General features: G+C 40.7%; 1 protein-coding gene across 1 annotated transcript in view; it reads left to right on the top strand.

Moving 5' to 3' along the window:
* Positions 1 to 11,222, top strand: part of LOC106960967 (serine/threonine-protein phosphatase 2A 65 kDa regulatory subunit A beta isoform) — a 15,657-nt gene extending 4,435 nt beyond the window's left edge. The window contains exons 4-15 of the mRNA XM_015054387.1: positions 818 to 1,050; positions 1,203 to 1,350; positions 1,453 to 1,608; positions 2,635 to 2,749; positions 2,824 to 2,894; positions 5,104 to 5,238; positions 6,295 to 6,468; positions 6,618 to 6,678; positions 10,422 to 10,576; positions 10,675 to 10,817; positions 10,929 to 11,020; positions 11,140 to 11,222. Of these exons, the coding sequence (XP_014909873.1) occupies positions 818 to 1,050; positions 1,203 to 1,350; positions 1,453 to 1,608; positions 2,635 to 2,749; positions 2,824 to 2,894; positions 5,104 to 5,238; positions 6,295 to 6,468; positions 6,618 to 6,678; positions 10,422 to 10,576; positions 10,675 to 10,817; positions 10,929 to 11,020; positions 11,140 to 11,156 (1,500 nt within the window). The 3' untranslated portion in view covers positions 11,157 to 11,222. The remainder of the gene's footprint in view (positions 1 to 817; positions 1,051 to 1,202; positions 1,351 to 1,452; positions 1,609 to 2,634; positions 2,750 to 2,823; positions 2,895 to 5,103; positions 5,239 to 6,294; positions 6,469 to 6,617; positions 6,679 to 10,421; positions 10,577 to 10,674; positions 10,818 to 10,928; positions 11,021 to 11,139) is intronic.
* Positions 11,223 to 18,071: the final 6,849 nt, after the last annotated feature.

Here is an 18,071-nt window from a genome sequence, read left to right on the forward strand (position 1 = left end):
TTTTTTTGTTATTATTTTTTTTTTTTTTTTTTTTTTTTTTTTTTGCGGTGAGTTTTCCTAAAAAGTCAGTTTTTCTTCCAAAAAATTACAGAGTATGAATAAAGTCATTTTAGATTTGAGTCCAATAAAGAATAAGGATTTACAAGTGTCCCTAATCTTGTTCTATATATTTGAACTTAGAAAAAGAGCAGGGAAGCCATTGGTTGGTGTGAATAATGGACTGAAAATGGAAGTTCTTAATTTTGATTAATTTAATAATAGTAAAAAAAAAGAGACCATATTTGTCATTGTTTGTCCTGTTAAAGAAAAAGTCTGTATCTTTGTCTGGTTGCTTGTTGCATCTCAGTTTAAAAAAATACACACCCTTCAATCTATTTCAATATAGACCTGCCATTCTTCTTCATAATAAGACCTTATTTCATAGTTGTCTGTCCTTTGTTGCTGCTCAGTTAATGGTTACCTTGGATTAGAGCAGATAATATTTTTGCTGTTATTGTGAAAAAGAATCATAAGAATGAATCGTCCTGTGTTGCAAACATCATGCTCCAAAGCTTGCAAACCCCAAAACCTGACAGAAATGTCTGGATTGCAACTCTTTATTATGCTGCGAATCATATTTCAAAACTTGATTTAATGTTATTGTGTACTGGGGAGGCCATAAGGGATTATTCTTCTAAATGTATAAATGTACCTTTTTGTCTATAAAATCTTTTGCAGCTTAAATGTTTCTGCCAATGACTGTTGTTTTTTTTTTTTTTGTTAAAGTCTGACACAGAGGCCTACCCTCCTCTAACCTCAATCTGTTTTTGATGCGCAGCCCCCTCTGGAAAGCCTCGCTACAGTCGAAGAGACGGTAGTCAGAGACAAAGCTGTGGAATCCCTGCGGAAGATCTCACAGGAGCACTCTCCAGTTGACCTGGAAGTTCACTTTGAGCCTTTGGTGAAGCGGCTGGCCAGCGGTGACTGGTTCACCTCTCGCACGTCAGCTTGCGGCCTCTTTAGCGTGTGTTATCCTCGTGTCTCCAGCACGGTCAAGGCCGAGATTCGTCAGTAAGTAACGACTTAAGAGAGCTAACCCATTCTTTAGTTTGAGGCGCTCCGTTGTTTTCAGTGTGATTCATACTGCACAGTCTCTTACAGAGCTCTGTGCTTGGGTGTGTTGTAAGGATTGCTGTTAAACAAAGTGTTGTGTTTATCACCAGGCATTTTCGCACCTTGTGCTCCGATGACACGCCGATGGTGCGTCGCGCTGCAGCATCTAAACTCGGGGAGTTTGCCAAAGTTCTGGAACTGGAATATGTAAAAACCGACATTATTCCTCTTTTCACTGCTCTGGCGTCTGATGAGCAGGTATGAGCAAGTTTGCTTTTTATTAGTTTCGTGAGCAGCATTCACGGTTCTGTTTGCGTACTTTGCTAAATGACCAAGCTGACCTTATTGTCTCCCCATTAGGACTCGGTTCGGCTGCTTGCAGTGGAGGCGTGTGTCAGCATCGCCACTCTCCTGCCTCAGGAGGACCTAGAGACTCTGGTGATGCCAACGCTGCGTCAAGCTGCCGAAGACAAATCCTGGCGGGTTCGCTACATGGTGGCAGATAAATTCTCTGAGGTAAATTAAAGACATCTTTCACTATTGTTCTGTTTTAAGTGTGTTTATTTGTTCTATTGCACTGATTGTCCATATTTTATATTTCTGTGATCTAGTAAAACGGTGATCATTGTCTGATCTCCTCAGTAAAGCAGATTATTGGCAGAATTTTGCTGGAATTTTTACAATATTCCAAATTATTTCTATGTATAGTAAACAAAAATGCATGTTTCTTCTGAGTTCATTCATTTAAATAGTGGCAGCAAAATAATCTGTTATTTCAATTTAGGTCATTTTGCAGCTATGACAGCTCATCAGAGTGGGAGTTCGCATGCAGTTTTTTCTGATGTTTTGCCCCAGTATCATATATTAAACTCTACAACCTAACGCAAAAGTTTCTTTGAATAAAACTGTTTTTATGTCCCTCAATCTGAAAAATCCAAAAACATCAAATTGAACAGCTAGTCAGTGAAACGTCAGTGTGCTTTAAAATTAGCGACCCAAAATCTATTCATAAGTTCCCTCATGTGTAAATGGAGTCTTCTCATGCTGCTGTTCTCACCACCACAACTCTAGATAAATGGAGGCTATTTCTGTTTTATAAATCGATAAAACCCGACAGATCGCAAACATGTTTTGAACTGAGATCAAAGTTCTGTTTAGTCAGTTTCCTAAGTTGGAAGTGCAGGTACAAACTTGCACAAAAATATGGGCGTAGCCTTTTTTTTCCTTCTTCTTCTTCCTCATTTCTCACATTGAGAGGCTTATAACTGAACATTAGTGATTTTATATATATATATATATAATATATATATATGAAATTTTTTATTGAAGCAAAAGTTATGAATGCAATTTTTAAAAAAAAAACCTGAAATCTTAGGATGCTGCATGTGTCGCCATCCTCCAAGAATACGTTTGTTTGTTGTTCTTTTTTACCAGCTGAATGCTGTTGTATCTGCTTTTTGTAAATTTAATCTGGAATAATTATTCTAAAAATAAATATGTTGGTTATTAAAGATGGGTTTTTTTTCCCCCCTTCCAATGCAGCTGCAAAAAGCTGTAGGCCCAGAGATCACAAAGAACGACCTGGTCCCAGCTTTCCAGAACCTCCTGAAGGACTGTGAAGCTGAGGTCCGCGCTGCCGCTGCCAACAAAGTTAAAGGTGAAATGGCTGTTAAATTGGTCTGAACTATTTCCACGTCCTGTCCTGCATTCTTAATTTGTTTTGTTGTGCAGAGTTCTGTGAGAATCTTCCAGAAGATAATCGTGAGCAGATCATCATGAGTCACATTCTGCCCTGTGTCAAGGTAAGGAGATAACTTTCTGTTTTTCTCATTTTGCGTTTCTGTGGATTCAGCTCCCGCCGTCACAAAGGACACTTTGCTGTGAGTGCTGGAGCGTGAGTTTAGCTGCTGATGAGGTTTATCCATCTGTCTTCCTTAAGGCTTTTATGGAGACATGTGATGCTCTCACAGTAACTTCATGGTTCTTTTTTCCAAAGTGGACTTGTCTGTCTTTGCTAAAAATAGTATTTGATTGCTATGTATTGGTATATATGTTAAGACTGTGGTGAAATTAACACATTTTCTCTGTTTTGTATTTCTGTTCTGGCTGGTCTTACTTTTTATAGTGAGCATTTTTCCACCTCATGAAAGTAAACCCACCCAGGTTTAGTTGGACGAATCTCTGCTGACCTAATAATTTGATTGCATTTCACTTATTAATGGGATTTGTGATGTATTGCATCCTGAAAGTGCCATGCTCGTTTTATCCAGTGATTTAAATAGGTCAAACTGGTGCTAACTAATAAAGTTATTATTTATCAAGGAATATGAAAAAACAATAATGATGACAAGGTGAAGCTTTAAAATTCAATAAAGCTAAAGCATTTGGTCTTTCATCCAGGAGCTACCATTAGATGAAGAGACTACAACTCGTAGTTGACGGCAGTGAATTGCTGAACTGAGAATGTTGACTGTCCTTGATTGCCACTTGTATTACTCCTCAGAGTATATACAGTTACAAATCTTCTCAGGAAATCATTAAGTTGTTGTCTGGCAGTATTTATTTCCACATTTAAGACAAAGGCTTAACCCAGTTGACTTGTTAGCTGGCTTTATGTACTACCTAGTGTTTGGTTAATGTAATCCACTTCTGTTGAGTTTACTTATTTAGTGCTGATTCTCAAAGCACTAAAGACGAACAGATGTATTATCAGATTTATCCAATTTTCCACACAGATTCTTATTTAATTACATGCATCCCAATTTCATCCTGGTTATTAAATATAATTTCTAATGTTGAGGTACTCATTTCATTTCAGCAGTGTGTAAATATCACCTGGTCATTAGGCAGTTTCCTGCCTTTTCAAGCTGGATCCAAACACAACACGACTTTCTGTAATATTCTTCAGTTCTCTGTAGATCAGACGACCAGTTAACTTGATAAACATCTTTTTCCACAATTCTCTTTATAAGACAAAATAATGTTAATATTAACCTCTGAAGCAACCAATCAGACTCGGGTCTGGTTTTACTTGGAGCTGGAGAACAAAGTTCATATTGTCTGGTTAATTTTTGACTTTAGGTCTCAGTAATATCTGTCTTTTAGAGTAATGTAGTTTTTACTTATTTTTACAGCAACTTCATAATTGTCCTATGGTGCACCTGAAATGACAAGATGTTGGAAATAACTAGAGATGTATTTTTTTTTTTTTGATGATGATGATGATTCGGTTGGCTATATTTCTCACACACCATATTCAAAATATAGTTTATAAATTTTAAGGGAGATTTTAAGCTCTTTGTATTAAAAATGTGTTTATATTATTTGGCTATTGGCCTCTTAATGAATTACATGAATATTCCAGGAAAGTACGAGTCATCATTTTCAAGAGTCACAGTATTTTAAAGGTGATTGCAAACTCTAAATGAAGCAGAATTTTTAATTACTAAAAGACTATCATTTTATTTGTAGAGTTAAGTGAGACGTGGTGGCTGCATGTGTACTTCTCAATTTCATAATTTGACCAGTAGATGGCACTATTGCTTTTTTAAAGTCTTTTTAAAGAAAGCCATACGTCATCTATCATTTCTACGACTCTAAAATTTTATAAAGTTTATTGAAAGCAGCGACAATAAAATGATCAGACTGTAGAGATGAATTTTGGTATAAAACAAAATCTAAATCACGAAAGGCAAACACCTGCTCTGTTTATCTTGTCAACATCTCAACAGTGAAGCTGAACGGGTGGCAACACACTCATACGTTTTCTCAGAAAACTATAAATGAATGCCAGCTCAAGCCTGTATTACCTGAACATTCAACACTCATTCCTGGAAACGGTTTCTTTATGCTATTATTATAAAATATCTCGTATAGCAGTTCCTTTTTTGGTGACTGTTGTGTTTTTTTTGTTTTTTTTTCCTTCTTTCTTTAGTCTGATTCATAGCAATGGAGTTGATTGTTTCCTGTTTGTTCTGATCTTTGTCTCCTGTGTGTCCTGTCCCTGACCAGGAACTGGTTTCAGACACCAACCAGCACGTGAAGTCTGCTCTGGCCTCTGTCATTATGGGTCTTTCCACCATTCTGGGCAAGGACAACACAATAGAGCACTTACTGCCTCTCTTCCTGACTCAGCTGAAAGACGAGGTGACCAAAATTTGACACTTAAAATCATGAGCACCAGGTTTTTGGTTTGGTTATTGCTGCTTTGTTGTTGTTTTTTTTCTTTCTTTCTTCTATATCTGGCTCAGGTTTTTGGAGTTGGTGAAGCTTTTAGCACGATATGTTTAAATTTGAGGCATCATTTGTGTATTTCTAAAGTAATCTGCCTAGGCAAAACCACCAGACGTACCTGACTGCCGCCTGGATGGGTAGGAGGATGATTCATGTGGTTGGCAGCCAAACTGAGACCTTCTAATTGGGGACTCGCCGTGTCTAAGAGGGGAGGGGAATACTAGGAAAATCTGGATAAAGTTTAATCAGAAAGTCTCCCGCTTAATGCGTTTGACAGTAAAGATTTGAAACATTTAAAAAAAAAAACAAAGAAAAGTAATTTCAGTGAAACTCAGCTGAGCATCTACTGTTGTTTGTGTTCCAGTGTTTGACTTTAAAGATGTTTGTTCACTGTCGAACAAAGTACTTTTCAGTCTCCAGTGAGTATATATTTGTTTTGCAGCAGCCGAGGCCGAGTTAAAAAATGTTGTTTTGTTTAAATGAATAATCCAGAACAAAAACTCCAGCTCACGTTCTCTCAAATGATCCCACCGATTTGAAAACGGTTTTGCATATTGAAATTGGCGAAGAGTTTGCTCACAAGGACATGTAAATGTTTTGGAGGGCTTCCGCTCATATTAATCCTATTTAAAGATGGCCCATTTTCCTCAAAGCACCAACCATCACTGTCTTATTATATTGCAGTCCAGACTGACGGCTTTGACTTGCAAATTTCAGTTGGAGGTGGATTTATCAGAACTGTGCTAAACTGAGCATTGAGCACAAACTACCTTCAAGTTTGTCACTACGTTTTCTCCGGTGTGCTTCTCTCTCTTATTTTACCACCATGACTGGAAGTTTGGAGGTTTTGTTTGGTCATTTATTGTCCATCAGGTTCACTTTGGTGCAAGTCTGCACAATTATTTTGAGGAAGAAGGCGTAAGAGTTCAAAGTGGGCTCCGCATTTTACCGTCTCCTTTTCCATTTCAGTGCCCCGAGGTCCGTCTCAACATCATCTCCAACCTGGACTGTGTGAACGAGGTGATTGGCATTCGCCAGCTGTCCCAGTCGCTGCTGCCGGCCATCGTGGAGCTTGCCGAGGACGCAAAGTGGAGGGTCCGCCTGGCCATCATCGAGTACATGCCTTTGTTGGCAGGACAGCTGGTGAGTCACGTGGTCGAATATCATGTGAACGGTCTTGTGTGTGAACGGAAATATTAGCAGTTTGTAAACAAAACATGTTAGCGGAACCAGATTTGGCAGTAGGTGTTGATAAAAGTCGGGTCTCATTTTGCTCGCTCTCGTCTCCTCAGGGGGTGGAGTTCTTTGATGAGAAGCTCAACACTCTTTGCATGGCCTGGCTCATTGATCACGGTAAGGCTCTTCGGCAGCTTTAAGATATTTTCCTCAGTAGTCTGATCCATCGTCATAATGCGACGTTTGAAGTTTTGGAGTTTCTCTGACGCAGATGCAGCTCATATCTGCTGGGTTACATGACAGGCCTTCTGTTTTCATACAGACAGTATATGATTAGCACACCAGTGAACTTTGGAGCTGAGGAATGTTAGTAGCGAGTCGGAGGAAGGATGACATGTGGCACTTTGAAGCTCTTTCCTTTATTGTACATGTAAAGGAGCTGTAACTGTGCTATTGTCTGCAGCTACAAAAGAATTGTATTAGAGGGACAGCAGTTGTGAAACTGTTTTTGTCAACGTTATGTCGCTAAAGAATATAATGTTTTAATACTTCCTGTATGCATCGACAGAAAAGCTTTTGTTCTCTTAAAATCCAAGATTTTTCTGACTTAACAATAACATTATACATCATTTAAAAGCTTTTTCTGACATTTAGTTTCACATTTATGCTCTGCATTTCAACATAAAATTAACTAATCTTTTATAGGGAAAAAATAATACATCCGTAGTAACCTTTATCAACTAGGGTAGGCAAACTGATCATTTGTAGAATCATATTTTGAATAAAATTCAACTTTCAATTATTAGGAATCTATTAACGACTCTTGATAATTAAACCACCAGTCTACCAATATCTACCAAATTTTGTGTAAATCTTTTGTCCACAGTCTTTTTCACATGATGCCCCAGATTTAGCGTCAGTTTTATCTCCTGGGGCGATTCTGTAGCTTTATCTGGTGTTTTGGATAAATGCTGGGATGCGTTCTAGAAATCACCTGGTTGTGTCGGATTTCACTCACCTACAGGAAAACTAAATAAATGTAGCTGCAGACTAGGATGTTTCCGCCATCATGTCCAACTCTGGGAATGCTGTTTCTGTGGTGACCTGCTGTGTTGTTTTTGAGCCAAACAAGCCTGTTGGAATTGTGGCCCAGATGTTTACGTCCAGTTTCATCAAACCCAAATAAATGATGCTTCAGGTTTCTAGGGCCTTCATGTTTTCTTTGGAGGAAATGGATTCTGTTTTGCAACTCAACTACTGTGTGTGGACAATACAGGGGGTTGTTGTTGTTGGCAGGAATAGCGCAGGCCTCTTTCCTGACAAGTTTCCATTTTGTTCTTTTGAAATAGTTTTTGAAAATCACGCAGCTTCTGGTACTGATGTGTTTTTTCTTTAACTGCTGATGAAGGTCTATACACTGCCGTAGTATGTGCATGTATAATGGTGTGGACTTTGGTTTGCAGCCTTTTCCTGACTGATGCCTTTGGTACAATAAGTTCTTTTTTTTTTTTTTTTTTTTTACCCTTTTTTGCAAACGATGACTTTAAACTCAAGGATGCAAGTAAGAACATGTTGGAAAATTTCTACTAAGGCAGCTGAACTTGATTTTAGGTTAATCAGATGCATCATAAATTCTGGCATGTGGGTCATTAATAGTTTCCACCCATTGATTATACACCAAGTTATTTCAAGTCTGCTCAAGTTTACTTAGGTAAATTAGATTATGTCTGATTATTGTCTGTCAGCAGGGTGTTGCTTGTTCATACTTCTTTTTTTTATCAAGGGTCCTGGTATTAGAGGTTTTATAAGAGCCTTCTTATCCAAACAGAGATTAGATTACTTGAATAATTGAGTAATATGAAGTCTGAGGAGAAAATGTGCAATGAGTTGGTTTGGAGCAATTTCACAGCAATTTGTCATCTTAATCCCTAAAGAGAAGCTGATTTGTAGTGTCCACTCTTACACAGCACTTTAGATATAAAATGGCAACATGTGGTTATGAAATGGGGGTACACCTCAACAAAGAAGCAGTCAAAAAAACAAAAAAAAAAAACAAACAACAACCCAGTCGGGTCCCTGTTGGCTCCCCCGTCACTGCTCGTTATGTCTGTTCTGCGGTGCAGCCGCCTGCACTCGAAACACTGGAGGGGCCGCCGCACAACACACCCTGCTGAGTCTTGGAACTTCTATATCTAACACGAAGCATTCGCTGTGTATGCGGTGTTCTCTTGACACCGAGTTTTCCAATTAGAGAGGCAGATACTCGGCGTTGAGGACAAAGGGCCAGCTGGGTTACATCATTGGAATGCTGCTGGTGTGAGTTTCTATGTGTGAACGGCTCGGGTTAGGGCTGTGCCACCCTTACATAAGCCTTTCAAAGAACAGGAGTACAGACTTGAATGCACAGCTTCTCTCATTCACACTCGACTAAAAAGATAACACCTTGTATTTATTTTTAAGACGGCCTATTTCTGCCGTGATTGTTTTTGCCGTTTTGTTCTAAAATTGACTCGGCGGCGCGTTGAACCCGCTCTGGCAGTGCATTATTTTGTTCCGTTCTTCTTGCGTGGGGTTATTGCGTAATCGTAAGGGCTAAAGGACAGCTGAGACATTTACAAGTGGTTTGTTTTAAAATGTCATGAAGATATTTGCTGGCTCTTTGGGTGGGTGATCATCCAGGTTCTGGTTTTTTAGCTAAATGTCTTCTGAATGCTTGAGGAGATCAAGAAGTTAATACTTAAAACATATTTGAAACCCCCAAGTTTTCCTAATTTTGAGTTTATCTTTGGTCACTGATAAATCTTAACTGACATTAATAGGATTACTATTAGAAATTACTGATCAAGCATTTGTTCTTGTATCATGTTGAGCTTTGACTTCTTGATGACAAAATTCGCCGATTCTGTCTTTTCAGCAGCAGCGATTTACAACGTTCACAGTATTCCTCTGTCTTGCTGCGAGTAGCAATGAAGTATTTGGCAGAAGAGACGACGATGAGGTCAAAGGCTGATCTCAAAAGCATCAAACTGAGTGACCTCAGCCACAGCTGCAACATGTTCAGCCATCTTGTGTTCAAACCTTGTAAAGTTTGCTTCTAATACCAACTTCTTTAAATACGAGATGATCGACTTTATAAAAAAAATATATATTATAGCTAGCCACCATCAAGCAGTCCAAGAGTGCATTCACACCAGCCCCGCTTATTCTGCTTTAATCAAACTCTAGTCTGTCGGCTGGAATGTCCGGTTTGCTTGAGCAGGTGTCAATTTGAGCGGTGATCAAAAAAGCGAACTTTGGTCCGCCAAAAATCTAGTTCAGTTGAAGTGAACTCTGGTTCAGTTCAAATGCATATATGAATGCCAAGGGAATTGGTGACCGCTCCAAAAGTAGGAAGCGGATAGTAGTGCAGGGCATGCTGGGTGAATACAACCAAAACAAAGGGTGAGTCTAGAACTAGGAGGAGAAATGGCTCGTGGTCTTTTGCCAAAGATATAAGAGAAATCCTACAACCGCTAAAATCTGCCGCCGCTCCACTTTTGTAGAGAAGAAAGTTGCGCTCAGTGTCGTCTTTGGGTCGTTTCTTTCAGTGGTTCACAGCTGACAGATCTCTATAGAACATGGTTTCCTTTTCCATCAAAACAGATTTGAGCTAGCTTCATCTTCACTACATCTCAGTGGTTGGGTACGATGGATGCCTCCATTCATTGGAAGAAAGATCGGACTTGAGTGTCTCTGGCCAGCTGGTTAAGCTAAAATGTGCGATTCTGGTCACTTTGTACCCTTTGGTGCATTTCCAGCTCTGATGCGTAAACCTGAAAGGCCTCAAGGTTTGGCCTGCCTCAGCCAGGCTCTGTAAAAACCTGTAGAGAGCCAACATGTGTAGTCAGTCATCGGCATAATTTTAACTTGTTTGTTTTCAGTGTACGCCATCCGTGAAGCGGCCACCAGTAACCTCACCAAGCTTGTTGAGAAGTTCGGAGCCGAGTGGGCCCAGAACACCATCGTCCCCAAAGTCCTGGGAATGGCCAACGACCCCAACTACCTCCACAGGATGACCACGCTGTTCTGCATCAACGTGAGCAAACGCCAGTTTTTCATTTACCGTGGATACAGGGGGGCTACTTTAGTTTCTCTTTCAAATCCTAACTTGTCGCCCTCCACTTGGTTCGTAAGGCTCTGTCTGAGGCTTGTGGTCAGGAGATTACCACCAAGCAGATGCTCCCAGTGGTCCTCAAGATGTCCAACGACCAGGTGGCCAACGTCCGTTTCAACGTAGCAAAGTCACTTCAGAAGATCGGACCGGTCCTGGACAGCAAGTACGTTTGGTGGTGGTTTGTTTTTTTTCTCCCCAGACCAGAACAGGGTTCTTCTAAAGTGGAGAACCTGGTTTGATGAATTAAACTGACATTTTCTGGGTTTACTTCCAGTGCCCTTCAAACAGAAGTGAAGCCAGTGCTGGAGAAACTGGCCTCTGACTCAGACATGGATGTTAAGTACTTTGCCCAGGAGGCTATTAGTGGTGAGCATTTTTCTCCTCTTACTGCGGAACAACTTGGACATTCATTTTATTTGATTTACTTTGAGTCTTTAACAACATCATTTTTTTTCTCTCTCTCTCCCCTTTCTCTCTCTTTGCAGTTTTGGCACTAGCATAACCAACCCCATCACGGCTAATCCAGAAAACCTCCCCGAAACAAAAATACACCCAGGTTTAGAATATATTTATTGATGTTCAGAACCAACTGATTGATGTATAGAAAATCTGTTAACAATTGTTTTATCTCCTCCCCCACCCCTCATTGTTTGTTTTTTTGGTTTAGTTTTTTTTTTTTTTTTATTATTGTTCAATGATAGTCTATGTCCAAACTAGCACAGGCTTCTGTACCATTTGCTGTACATGGGCGCTTTTATCCAGGCAAAGTGATGATTAAAGTTGAATTAAGTTGTGCATGCTGACAAATGTCCTGCTGTACTTGCTAAGCATTGCTAACCATGCATCCCCCCCCCTCCTCAGTCTGCTGTTGTACTTCAGCATTCTGCGTCTGTGCTAGCTTTCTGTGCCGGATGGAAACTTCGAGCTGCAGATGGTGAAACCTGCTCTCTGTGTCTCTGTCGAGAGCCCAGCTCCGGTCGCACTCCAGACCAGACGCGTTTCTTCTTCGATGTTTTACAGAACAATCATCAAAAACAAACCACCCTGGTGAAATATAAAAAATATATATATAAGGGTGTGTACTACTGCATGTACTCTGATGAACCTCCTCTATGATTGCACGTCTTTATCAGTCTGTGTTCCATCTACCAGACGAAGGTGTCGCTCTGCACCGTTTGTTTCCTGCAGTAACAGATTGAATTGGTCAAATTAACACATTGCCCCATCATGTAACAGGGACCAACCTATATTTAGCATGATGCTCATAATGATCCCCCCCCCTTTTCTTTTCTTTTTTTTTTTTTAGATGTTTTGTAGACAAGTGAGGTTTATTGTCATATCTGTTGACAGAATTGCTAATTTAGAAGCAACTTTTTTTTCTTTCTTTTTTTTTTTTAATGCCTGGATAAACCGCTTTGCTCTGGAAAAAAAAAATGACAAAAGACGCCATTCTTCAGTATTTTGCTGCACGGTAAAACTAAATTGTTGACAGCTATCATGGCAAACAGAAAACCACGGCTGTTTTAACGGCAATCAGTTTTTTTTGTTTTTTTTCTTTTAAAGCCAAGCCAGGTCCTCCGCTCAGCATGAGGTCAGAAAGCAGTAGGTTAGAGGACTTACTGCTTAGAAACCTCGACGAGATGGAGATCAACGAGTGCATGCTTTCAAAGACGGCTTGTAGGGGCTGCTTATGTACGTAAAGCTGCATAATGTTTTATTATGGGGTGGGTGGCGGCGTGGTTAGAGGGCGGGTTGAATAAACGTCAGTCTGTGTTAATAAAATAAACTTTTGTCTTTCTCTGAACTGCTCCCTCCTGTTCGTTGCCCCCCTCCCCCTCTCATCCTCTTCTCTTGAATAAACCTTAATTGTCGATTGTCCTGTATCACCAAGACTGTGCTCTGATTTTTACTTTGAATTCTCTTCACAGTTGGGAAGCTGTACTACTGTATCTTGATCCAAATAAAGTAACAAACAAGCTGTGTACCCGTTGGTTTCTAATTTCCTTGCCAGCTTGCTGCAAACAAGGTTTATTTTTAAGTTTGCCTCAGCAGATGTTGCAGTTTAGCTGCACATCTTGCCTACCTCGATCCATAAAGCGACTCGCACCAAGAAGTGAAACCGAAGCAACGCATCCGCAGAGATTTGTAACGTTTCGTTACGTCACGACTAAATATGAATGTATTCTTTCGGAGTATTGTATCTGTATTCCTGCAGAGTCCCTGTGCAAAGAAATGTAAAACCATGGCATGTAAAATCAACTTTTTTTTTAATGAAAAACCTACCTGGAGTTTTGCCTTGATTCTTTCATGCATGTTTGAGAAATCCTTTAATCTCCCGTGGCAACCGTTCGGCTGAGCAAAACCCTTGGGGGACTGAGCGCCGCCTTTGAGGATGAAGCTCCTCCTCAGAGCTGCAGCTCCCAATCTTCCGAGCTTCTGCCTCACAAAGCACCCAAATCCCTGCGACTCCAGCCATTCGGCTCCTGCAGACTAGCCGAGAGCAATTAGCAAACACCAGATAATTAGCTGATGCTGCTGAATTGCTTATACAAGCCACTTCTCAGTGCAACGCTTGTGAAAATGTCTTTCATGGGCTAATAGAGGAGCGATGTTGTGATGACTTCCTAAAGAGCAAGAGTTTCTTAAAGAGACAGAAGCCCAATTTCTAGCTGTTAACTTGTGAAGTCATATTTGGTATGTACAGCATTTTTATAACAACTGCAGGTAAAATACTTACTTGATTGAACTATTAAATGGCACTATGTGACTGGGAAACAAGCAATACTGCCTGTAACCTTTTTTGGCTTTTCTCTGTGAGAGCTGAATAAACCTGACCAGTTTTCATTTATTTAGGGGAGTTTAGGTCATTTAAAGCAGGCGATCTGCTTTAAATGAAAAAAAAAAAAATAAATATGTAAATAAGTGAAATGTTTAAAACAAGGCTAGAATGGTGCTATTTTAAAACAATTCTGCTCACTTGGCTTCATGTTTTGGTCCCGTTTCCTCACAGGAACAGTCCAAATTTCTTATTAGTTTTAGTTTTTTTTTCTTCTTAAGGACAGTAAACAGATTTGTAAAAACCGAACTGGAAGAACATTGAACCCTCTGCTTTTCAGCTTGGCGTGTGTTCTTCTCGATAATTAGTCCCACATGTTCCCCACTCTGTGTTTGCTCAGATCTGATCTGGTCGGTAGCTCCTGAGGAGATGAAAGTGCGGCTCCTCTGGTCGGCTTTGACCTCAGAGGAGCTTGCTGAGCAGGACTCCGGACACCTGACCCCTCAACCGCTGCTGGGGTACGGCGCCGTGCAGAACGAGGGCTGGGCCCCAAGTCATTCTGTTTGGGGAGGAAATATGTTTGGATCCTCTTTTTTTTTTTTTTTTACAACGATGCCGGGGGGGATTTTGAAGCCAGATTTGAGCTGCTGAGTTTTGCAGAAGCAGATTTAAGATGCGCCATCCGTTCAGTTAGCTCCAAAGGAGCAGCTGACGGAGAGGATTAGGGCGATAAATCACATGGCAGAGGCCTTTATGAGAACCTCAACTTTGCTCTCTTTAATCTCCTCGAAATCTCCCATCAGCCCTTGTTGGTGCTTTGAGCTTTCCCAATCCTCCACACAGTCATCTGACTGTATACCTCATTGCTGGGGTTTAGTATGCCCTGCCCCAGAGTTTTTTTTTTTTTTTTTTTTTTTTTCTTTTCGTCACACTCAAATGGTTTTGATTGATGAACATAAAATGCAGTTTTTAATTGGTGGGGGGAGGAAAAATACTCCGATCTTGACCACAGTTCCTCCTGCAGCAGCCAAATGTCCAAAAGGTTACGGCTGATATTTTTAACAAAATGTTTGAGGTAAGGAGAAAAATATTTAGCCGGCATAGCATTATTGGTGTCGTGTTTTTAAAAAAATCCATTTGAAAATCCAGTCAGAAATTGGAGGATTTTTATTTTTTGTTTTTCTGATTCTTGTTAGATAATCAGAAATCCATGTATGATTTGTAGACTTGGAGATGACGTCCAGTCGTGTCTCTCAGGGAGTCCTGCGGTAGTTGATATGGACGGTTAGGTGTAAAATGACATGCTGAAGTTCATACTCGAATAAGTAAACATTTGGAAAATGTTTAGTGGTGTTACAACAATTGAAATAATTTACCATGCTCCTAATTCTTTTTGTTGTTGCTGCCTTGTTGATTCAACTCTTAGGAGTTGGATAGGGGTTTTTATTTGGGCCTTTCCAAAATTACACCATTGACTTCATTATTTTGCCAAAATTCTGACTTTATTACACAAGACCTTCAGAATCAAGCAATCCCTCCAATATCACCTGATGGACAACATGAGGTAGCCGAACAAATCTGAATAATATCTCATCACATCTATCGGTCGTAAGAGATACAAACCCATTTCTAAGGCTTTGGGACTCTAAGAGCAAATGCAGCATTTGAGGTTGACAATAAAACATTTCCTCTCGCAGATCAAAACATGCTGGGAAGGGAGGGGCAACGCTCTTCTGGAAATTTTGTTTTTTATTAAAACACCATTACCTGAAAAAACGGGGGGCTAATTCACCCCTCCAATCCACTGGAGTTCACCAGGCAGTAATAAAACAGCAGCAGTCCATTTCTCTCTATTTAGATCCGGCTATTTGGGAGGATTTCAGCAGCTTGAGCCCCTGACAGAGCCGAGAGCCTTGACGTCAATGCAGCTGCCTCCCAGGACTGTGTCATTTATAACGAACGGAGTCAAGCAAAGCCCCCTCACAGTGTGACAGTGCCACACACACACACACACACACACACACACACACAGAGTGAGGTCAGTTCCTCTCAGGATGACAAATGACAAACATCAGGCGGGGAGAGGAGGCGCGCTGCCGGCCAGCTCCGTTTCTTCAAGTCACCTTGTCGCTCCAGCTCTCTCCCTCTGTTCTTCTCTGAACTGTATCAGAGGATCTGTGAAGCTATGAGTGTTTGACCCTTTGCTCAGCCATCCAGCCTACAGGCCACACTGCCAGGTGGGCTTTTTTTTTTTTTTTTTTTTCTTCTGACACTACTAGGTCATGTGTGCAGGGATTTTAAGAGTTTATCCAATCTGCTGGCCAGCATGAGTTTCGCCAGAAATCAGAGACAAGAAAAGGCCGTGTGACCTTCAACACCTCATATATATATAATCCTCACACATTTGGAGATCTTTTGCTTCAGCTGTAAGGTCTGTTTCCAGTTGTGGTTACGTAAAAATGAATGAATGATTTATTTAATAAGTAGAAAAGGGAACCGAACTCGGTTTTTGTAAGCAGATAAATAGAGAAATTTAAATATATATTGCAGTAACTATTGTTTTTGTTGTTAAAATGAAAACATAATTAAGGCATCATTTCAATTTTGAAGAATGAAGAACTTACGTAACGTGTAATGACTTATGCATTGGCTACATTTATGCTCACAAACCTCGCAGACGATACGAGTCCATTCCAAAACTTTACTCTCGCTGCATCGCTGTTCTGCAGTTGTGCCGCGATCTGCCGCTCTGAAAGACACGGCGGGATGTTGTCATCCGTCCTCCTGCGGGTTGTCACGGCAACCGCTGATGTCATTACAGAGTACTCTGGCCTGATGAGCGAACGGGGCCACCTCTGATACTGTGATATTTTACTGAGGAAGAGGAGGAAGATCATCCGTGTCGGCCTGCAGGAGATCACAGCAGCGGCGAATGTGAACTATAAATAACAGCATTTCATATATATATATATATATATATATATATATATATATATATATATAAAGGCTGCTGTCTTGCAGGGAAATTCATTGCCAGCCTGCACGTTTTATTAAGAACACAGGAAAACAGAATCCATGTCAAAGCAGAAGTGAAACAGAGAAGAAGTGTTAGCTATTCTTTTCCTCCTCTCCCCCAAAGATTCCTTCCCTGATCCCCACAGATGGGATTAGTAAAATTCTCCACATGCGCGCGACCTGAGACGACTTTCTCTGCGATACTGGATCTCAGTGCTGGACTCGGTTTTATCATAGCATCATTATTGACAAATTAAAAAAAAAAAAAGTTGGTAGGATTGTCTGGAACTGTGCCAAGCACGTTCAGTACATACTCAGCAGATCAGGATGACTTTGAATCATTTGGCTGGTATAAATCGGATCAAGATCCGATGTGGGGGATCCCCAAGGGTTTGTCCTTGGGTCACTTTTTTCAGTATTTTAATGCTTCCCCATGCTCAGGAAATGAATCGCATCGACTACAAAAGACACGCCAGTGACTCACAACTTTATATTTCTGTCACCAACACGTGACCAAAGGTCCCTGCAGTCAGTGAGTCAGGTTGTCCATAATATCAGTCACTAGATGGGTCAGAATTTCTTCGAACTTGATGCAGAAAGAGACAGAAATCACTGGTTTTACCACCCAAAAAATGTATAGCAACGTACACAGAGCTAAAACTACATAGTGCATGGATTTTCAGGAAAATAGATCATTGTAATTTTCAAAATGTTGCTTTAACGACTTTCCATCAACAAATTTGAAAGGTTATTGCAGTTTCCAATAAGATCAAGTGTTTCATCAGATTGATTTTAGCAGGCCTTAGCCAAGTACGCTTGAAATCTGCATTTAAATGCACATTGTACATTAAATCCTTGCTGCTTTACTTTCTCATAAAGCAGCTTGAATTTTATTACCTCGTGCATGGATTGTGATATTCTAAGTGCCTCGCCTTCTAAGATCCGAGAGCCGAGGAATGGGGCCGACTGGAATCTGATCCAGAGGGAGTTTTGGACGGTCGTGACCTACCGAGGACGCTTTGGCCCGGCAGCCCAAACAGAGAGGTCGTGCACATGGTCTCATCCCAGGAAAAGAAGCCCTTCTCTGGTTTCCATGAACAGACTGACCCCCTTCCTTGGATCCACCCCCACCTACCACTGTTGGTGTATTAGTAGGATTAGCTGTCCTCTATCTGAGTGGGCTGATTGGATTGACGTGTTCCCTCTACATGAGCCCTTCCACACACATTACCCGTGTTTTTCTCATGGCCCTGAGCAATCCCTCCGTCCCTTCCTCCCTCCACTCGATGGGAGCATAGTTTGCTCTAAGGACATTTTGACCGAAACCTGCTGTTTCTGCAGAGACCAATCAGAGTTTCGCCTAATTTTACACCGAGAAAGAAGTGGTGTTTGAATTCCCTGCAGTTCCCCATGCATTGCCGGGTAAGTTTCCCCGAGGAAGGATTCAGTTTGGTGTCGAGGTGGAGAGATCAGCCACTGGTCAGGGCTGCAGCTCTCATCTCTGCTGATAAATTATTCACCGCCTCCTGCAGGTTAACGCTCATTGCTAAAAGAGCTCTTGCAAGATGATGCAGTTTTACAGCTACTTGTGCAACAAAAGAAGAAGAGCAGCGTTGAAAGAAATGT

This window comes from Poecilia latipinna, unplaced genomic scaffold (genome assembly GCF_001443285.1).
Source record: "Poecilia latipinna isolate Pla-1442-1.1 unplaced genomic scaffold, P_latipinna-1.0 Scaffold1248, whole genome shotgun sequence".
Classification (NCBI taxonomy): domain Eukaryota; kingdom Metazoa; phylum Chordata; class Actinopteri; order Cyprinodontiformes; family Poeciliidae; genus Poecilia; species Poecilia latipinna.